This window comes from Amblyomma mixtum, chromosome 6 (genome assembly GCF_055824585.1).
Source record: "Amblyomma mixtum isolate Tamu chromosome 6, ASM5582458v1, whole genome shotgun sequence".
In the NCBI taxonomy this organism is placed as follows: Eukaryota; Metazoa; Arthropoda; class Arachnida; order Ixodida; family Ixodidae; genus Amblyomma; species Amblyomma mixtum.
Window position 1 is genome coordinate 19,565,376 of NC_143017.1, and position 7,577 is coordinate 19,572,952.

The following is a 7,577-nucleotide window of genomic DNA, read 5'->3' on the forward strand; positions in this document are numbered from 1 at the left end:
GAGTTGGTTCGAAACCACAAAATGCGAACGGCATATTCAGATCGTACAGCATAGAAGGTCAAGCAGCTGACACCAGAGAGGGCAAACTTAGGCGGTAATTATTCAATGATGGTATTGGTTCTTGAAAGTCAAATGATCTGTGTTTGATGCCAATCTCGCGGTGCAATGCCATGCAGTGACAGAATATTTTTGCATGATTGAAACTGTATCAGAATCCACCTAGTCGACCTAACGACAGATTATCGCCTGTAATAATGAGCACGAACAATTTACGACTTTCCCATTTACAGTAAATCCATCTGTTTAAGTCGTTGTTCATCTTTTACAAGCGATTCAAGTATTTTCTTCAAGCCATGCTTGGTAACAAGGTTTTCCTTAGCCAGTAATCTGAAATGAATGGATGAAAGTAGCGATGTGTCCATAGAAGTATTTAGCAATTTGTAATATACTGCCGTCAACTTTTGTTTATCACTTCTGCTGGAAAGGGCATCTCAAATTAATCCATGTACAGCTGCAAACAAAGCTGCCTTGGATCACCCTGGATGTACACGCGATTTTTTAAAAGCTCCTGCATCAAAGATGCTAACCAGGAATTAGCCTGAATTTGGCGCATTTAGAGACCTTTTCGCGCCACAGAAGTCCTACTGTGATTTCTCTGAAACCTTTATCAAAGAAAAATAGCAAAATATTTGTTTTTCCCCTCTACTGTCATTGCCTAAACAAATATTTTTTGGATCTACAAGTGGCAGGCAGCACTTCCAATACTCTGTCTTTCATATTGACTTAGCAGCTTCCCAAGGTAATTCTCAACGAATGGCTCAACAATGACTCCAACCTCATTTGAAGACAACCCACAATGCTCAACTAAGGCATCCATGTACAAAACAGCGTCACTTGAAATTTGTTTCACAGTCGAGCTTGGCAATCGATCCCTTCCTTCCATATCAGCTGATAAAGATCAAATTGCTTGACGAAGTCCCTCTTGCAACTAAGTGTTCTGTGGGTGCAGCTGCCAGTCCCATCCAAGGTGTCAGCATCTTCACCCAACGACGTTCCTGCAAAGCTATTAAGTTGCTGTCCATGACTGCCGCACGTTGCGCTGACTCTTTCTACCTTCAGTGTCTTGTACAAATTTTCCGCCATCGAAACTTGCGGCATGCTTCCTGTAGGCTCCATAAGCACCATACCTTTTTAAGCACCCTTGAACACCACAAAGCCAATCTTTTTCGTGTCCATGCTCTACGTGGAAGTGCCTGAACAGTGAAATCAACGTGACCCTTCTTTTTTTTGTACTTGGGGCACTGGAAAAGGCGGACTCCTGGCATGTGAAAAATAACATATAGCACCCAGCTATCTTAAAAAAGCATAAGTATAACTTGTTCATAAAAATGCAGTATTTATGGTTTCGCATGCAGACCGAAGACATGAAAATAACACGGGGAGTCATTAGTGAAGTTTACAGGCCCAGCTGAGGATTGCTAAACTCTATTACGGTGCAACTTTGCACACAGCAGGAAGCAGAACAGGCATGAGGATATCCCCATCCAGGACGTCATTTACCCCTGCATTTCATATTTGCAACTGTGCTCACTAAAGATATCGTGAGTAAAAAAAAACTTCCTGTGTACTTCACCAAAAAGAACTAAAGGAAGTTGTTATCAATAAGAAGTTAGCGATTATTGTTTTAAAGTCTGTGAAAGCACATCTTTCAAAGAATGCTGTAAGCAGCCAGAAGTGTCTAGATTACAAATTCTACCAACCTCATCCAAAAAACTCCCTGCCATCAAAAGAAGGAATTGAAAGTTGTGTTTCGAAGAAAAAAAGAAACCTTAGTGTGTTGTGGCACCCATGATCGGAATGTTACTGAAGAATTTATAAAAATCTCTGCCTCTCCCTTAACCGAGAGTAGAGTAAGCATGAAATGTTTACGAGCATAACACATTGGTCGTAATGGTACAAGTCAAAATCTTGAAATGGGTATAGTGTTCACCACACCACACCACACCACACCACACCACACCACACCACACTCTTCTTGTTGCGTCGAAACGATCGCCTGCAATTGTGCCGGCTTGGGTAGGCAGCCGCGAACCGTGGCGGCCTTGTCGCTTTCGGGAGCGGCCGCATAATCATGGCGTTGTCGGCAGCGGCGAGCAGTCTTCTGCTGTGGCGTATCACTCGCTAAGCGATCGCTTTCCGCAAGACGCTTCCTACCTCTCCTTTCATCAGACTCCATTGCTTGGCTTAAGCAGCTGTAACGGTGGCGGCACTGAAATGCAGGACGATGCAGAAGCGTACACGGACATGATGAGACGCAGGCCTGACAAGCATGTATATGCAGCGCGTTCGAATACTCCGCGAGCGTGTATACATCTGCCTGCCAAAGGGAGAAACTTCTTGAGCTGAAGGCCCAGCTGCCGGTCTTTTACATGCGTGAGTGTGGGACCGCAGCGCCATCCTTGGGGACGGCGCGGAAGCCCGGCCTTCTCTCTTATAGAATCTCGTTAAATCTCGCATGGTGCCGGATGCTCTCGGATGAGTGGAATTCTGTGCCCGGATGTTGGCTCTCGGTCTCGGCGTGACGTCAGCACACTGCCGACAACGGGAGCTAAAAGCATTTCATGCTTAAATACGTTTTGTGCCAGAAGCACATGGCCACCTAAATTCATTATGCATTGGCAATGCGATAGCATGCGAAGCTGTTGATGCCTTTGTAAGAAGTCACTGGTGAGGCTTGTGGAACCCAGGCTGCTCTATGCCTCCCAATACAAAACAACGGCAAACTACACAAAACCACCTTAGAACTTCGTTCCCTAGAGCTTCCCTCACCAGGACTGCTGCTAGCATTGTGCGACGAGCACAAGCATAGATGCTCCTGTCACTTCAATTCACCCACCTCTTCACCTAAACTCTTTAACGTGCACTGACATCGCACAGCCCACGAGTGCCTTTAGTGTTTCGCCCTCAACGAAACGCAGCCGCCGCGACTGGGTTCGGACCCGGTTAGTTCGTCTCAGTAACCAAGCGCTTTAACCACTGAGCCACAGCAGCGAAGAACAAAAACGCAGCAACTCGCTCTTACCTTTCACAAATATGTGCTTAAATCTGCCGCCGAGTCGCTTTAAACCACAAAACACGTTGTACTTTACATCCACCTCTGGTGAGAGAAAAATAACGAAATCAGAATAACCAACGGCATCTACGAAAAAGCAAAGTCAGCGAAACTCGCAGCCACACAAGGAGCCGAGAAGGAACGAAGCCCGTACTGGCCGTACTGCTCGTACTTTCGAGTTCGTTGTTTTTTGAGAAATGAGCAAAGTTGCAAGCAACGAAGCGAAAATGATTACATTTGCAACGCAGCAGCAAAAAAGAAGATATTTTCATTCTTTCGAACTTTCTGGAGACATTATTTAATAAGTACAAATGATGAGTTGATTTTGTTTTTTGTTGAGGCTTATTGTCGGCCTCCGTTTCGAGTAAAAATTGTAGCCATGGCCGCATCAGGATTTGTTTGCATGGAGGAAAAAAAAACTGAGGAGGGAGTGCGACGCCAACCGGCCAGCCTTCGCAAGCCAAGTGCTCATGAAGTCGTGCCCTGCTCATTTTTCATTCTTCCAGTCAGTTCCACAGCATGCAAAGTTATTTTTTACGCGTAGGGCTGGCGTTGGTGAAACGAACGGACAGAGTTCAGAAGAATTTCCAAGAAAATACGCCTGCTTCAACCAATGAAGCGCGATACTCCAAGTATACTGAGGGTATCATCATCATCATCATCATCAGCCTGACTACACCCACTGCAGGGCAAAGGCCTCTCCCATGTCTCTCCAATTAACCCTGTCCGAGGGTATAGACGTGCACTACGTGAAGGGTGTCCGCCTACCTCCCATGTGCGCATCCAGTCCCCCTTTTTATGAGTTGCGTGGTGGCTGCTATGGCCTTTTTTAGTCGCTTAATTGTGCCTCCGTTTTTTCCATCCTGTTCAAGGTATGGTATGGCCCTGGGGTACCTGTCTGCCCTGAATTCGGATTTCTACGGGGGTTTCGTATGTCCGTCCCTTAGGCGGTATAACCAGTTATTACGATTTTTCTGGCGAGCACGCAAGTCCGATTCTTGAGGTGAGTTTAGTAATGGTAAGGCGGTGAGTAATGGTAGCGCATCCAGAAGTGCTCTTCTTTGCTAGTCCTAGCCTTTCATTCCCTATTGGTCTGCAAGCTTCCCCCCTAGTTAGAAATCACAGCTACCTATCAGTACAATGTTTGGCTTTTTCGTCATTCACCTTTGCTTATTTTACTTCGTCGAACCCTTAATTTGTGTTATCGTCGTGACTCTGTAGAAGTATGGTGGCCTGTATGCTACTAAGGTGCTGTGCTTACAAGCTCATTATTGACTTTTATGTCATAATAGCGGTAACGGCAAAATTAGGCACTACTCCTAATTTTGTAGAAATCAAACCAAAATGAATGGTTTTTAAACACTTCCAAAGTGCGTTATTCTTTATAAAGCACTGAAAAGAGCGAACCAGTTGTTTGCCGCAAAACGTAAGGTACTATTCTTGACAAACACATTGTTGCTTCATTGGGGTTTAGCGTCCCAAAGCAACCCAGGCTATGAGGGACGCCGTAGTGAAGGGCTCCGGAAATTTCGACCGCCTGGGGTTCTTTAACGTGCACTGACATCGCACAGTACACGGGCCTGGAGAATTTCGCCTCAACCGAAATTCGGGTCGAACCCGCGTCTTTCGGGCCAGTAGCCGAACGCCGTAACCACTGAGCCACCGCGGCGGGGACAAACACGTTGTAAAGGATAGCTTAAGTAAAACATTGCTGTCCACACTCAGAGCATGAGTGCCCGCCAGCCAGTCGTACCATCTCTTCATCATGTTAGGTTTTTGGTAGGGTACGATAGAAGAAGTAATGTATATATAGATGCACTATACAAAATTTGTTATTCTCCATGGGATATGCGTCCAGGCGAACGTAAACTGATAGGATAAGTGTCATCGCAATAGAAGTAATTAACTAAACACACTAATTAAATTTTTATTCAGTGCAGTTAGCATGCATGTTTATATTGTAAACTTAGAGATAGTAGCACTGTGCGTGTCTACTCGTTCTTGGTCCCTTGTCCTGTTTGCGCCATTGCTCCGAAGTAGCACTTGATGACTATTTTATTTTGTACACTTGTAGTAACACGCCTGTGCCCTGAGATATGGACGCCTAAAATGTCAGCCCAATCCGTCTAATTACGGATGCCAGACCATGGCACTCGGCACGAAGTTCTTCCCTGGTGTGATGCAGCTGTTGCTTATGGCGATCGGTTTGAAAAGAAAGTGCAGTGCAAGTGACGGGGACTATTTTTCAGTCTTGCCCAACAGTTTGTCTCACTACACTTGGCTGCAGTCGAAGTCTTAAGCGGTACCAGGTCTTATCACCCACTCTAGTAGCAATGGCTTAATCAAACAGGGCTCACCTCCCGTCGCCCTAACATTCTTCTGTTTCGCTAGCCAAGAACGAAAAGTAACCACCGTTGCCTGTCAGTCTACATTCTTGCCAGATACAGTGTCCCACATAACAACTGCATCACATCAGCGTGGAGCTTCATGCTAGTGCCGCATTCTTGCATGCGTGATTATACGGATTAGACTGCAATTTTAGACGTGCATATCTCAGGGCACATGCGCGCTACTAAAATTGTACAAAATATAATAGTAATCGAATGCTGCTATTTCTAAGTTTTCAGTAGAAACACGCATGCTAATGGCAGTGAATTAAAAGGTAATTAAAAGACGTGCTGAATTCGGAAATGCACAAGCGTTGAAAGTAATTGCGTGCGATGCCTTTTCATGACATTTGTGATTCAGCATTTCGTGTTGAACCTAAAAGATATGTGCAACAGCTTTTTTGGAAATCTAACCTGTTGACGACGAATTTAAGTTTTGTGAATTTGCTTCTGTTGTGATGCGTGGTTCATCAGACGCGCGCGTTCATGAGCGCGCGTTCATGCGAAGAAGCAGACAAGTTTCCAGGGGCGAACGCGGCGTATATTCCCACATGTTCGTCGGTGCGTGGCTGGCCGAGAATAACCCACCCGTAGGTTACGGCGCACGCCTTTTATTAGTATTTGGCGCGCATGCGCATTAGCGACGGCGGCGGCGATAGCCGGACACCACATCACTCCCCTTTTATATTGGCTAATTTAACAAGCTAAACTCCAGCTTGATATCCGTCCGGTGGTCGACGGTCTCTGTTCGGGTAGCGTCTTGCACCCGCCGTCTGGAAACGCTTGCGAAGCGGCAGGACCACTGGTGGTAAGGCCGGAGGATGTCACTGAATCGACGCTTGGTGGAAACGCCAGGAACTCGTCTCCCTCCTGGTTGGATGCCTCGCGGTCCGGATCCGTGATCCGCGCGAGCAGCTGGTCCTTGTGACGACGCCAGGTGAAACTGCCTCTGGGTGCGGTAGCACGAACGGTAAAAGACAAAGCGCCGGACTGCCCCACAACAACACCAGAGACCAAGTTTGGTCTGCCTCGATAATTGCGAGCCATCACTTGGTCACCGACTGCTATGTCACGATCACGACGTGGGCGAGCAACGGATTGCTTGAACTGATTATATGCAACCCTTCCTCCCACCACTGGCTTGACAACATCGAGTCCATTTCGCAGCCGTCGTCCTAGTAGCAACTTTGCTGGTGACTCAGTTGTCGCATGGGGAGAGTTGCGATAGGTAAGCAAAAACTTGTGAAGCCTCAGATGTAATGTGTCCGCTCCGCTAGACTTACGAAGAGCGTTTTTAAGTGTCTGAATAAAACGCTCTGCAAGCCCGTTTGAGCTGGGATGATACGGTGCAGTAAGCACGTGACGACAGCCCAATTCTTTTACAAAAAGCTTGAACTCTTTGGAAGTAAACTGTGGGCCGTTATCAGTGACCATGGCTTCTAGGAAACCAAACCGCGCAAACAGCTCTCTCAGTTTGTCCACTGTAGCGCCCGACGTAGACGAGTGCATAACAAACACTTCCGGCCACTTGGAATGCGCGTCCACGACCACAAGAAACATTGCGTTCAAAAAGGGGCCAGCAAAATCTATATGTACGCGCAGCCATGGTGCTGTTGGCCAAGACCAAGGATGCAAGGGCGCTTTACACGGCTCGGAACGCTGTTCTTGACAACTTACGCAGGCCTTGACAGGATGCTCGAGGTCCGCCTCGATGGACGGCCACCACACGCAGCTGCGTGCCACTGGCTTGCTGCGCACGATGCCTGGGTGCCCCTCGTGGAGTTCGTCCAGCAGCAAGTTGCGCAACTTTGCCGGCACGATCACTCGCATCCCGAACATGATGCAGCCTTGGTGAACTGTGAGCTCGTTGCGTCTGTCAAAAAAAGGCTTCAAATCTTTCAGTCACAGACTCCGGCCACCCTACGTTTACGAAATCTATCACTCTACAAAGCAAGGGGTCCCGAGCTGTTGTTCGAGCAATGTCCTGGCTTGAAACTGGCATTGATTGCAAGTTTCCTCTCTTTCTTGTGTTTCGTCTTTCACCACTGATAGCGGCAGGCGCAAACAGAAATCGGCTT

At 47.1% G+C, this 7,577-nt stretch overlaps 1 protein-coding gene across 1 annotated transcript in view; it reads right to left on the bottom strand.

Moving 5' to 3' along the window:
- Positions 1 to 7,329, bottom strand: part of LOC149338348 (uncharacterized) — a 31,237-nt gene extending 23,908 nt beyond the window's left edge. Inside the window, exons 1-2 of the mRNA XM_089550732.1 lie at positions 7,177 to 7,329; positions 2,215 to 2,269 (exon numbers count right to left, since the gene is read on the bottom strand). Of these exons, the coding sequence (XP_089406858.1) occupies positions 2,215 to 2,269; positions 7,177 to 7,329 (208 nt within the window). The remainder of the gene's footprint in view (positions 1 to 2,214; positions 2,270 to 7,176) is intronic.
- Between the last annotated feature and the right edge of the window lie 248 nt (positions 7,330 to 7,577).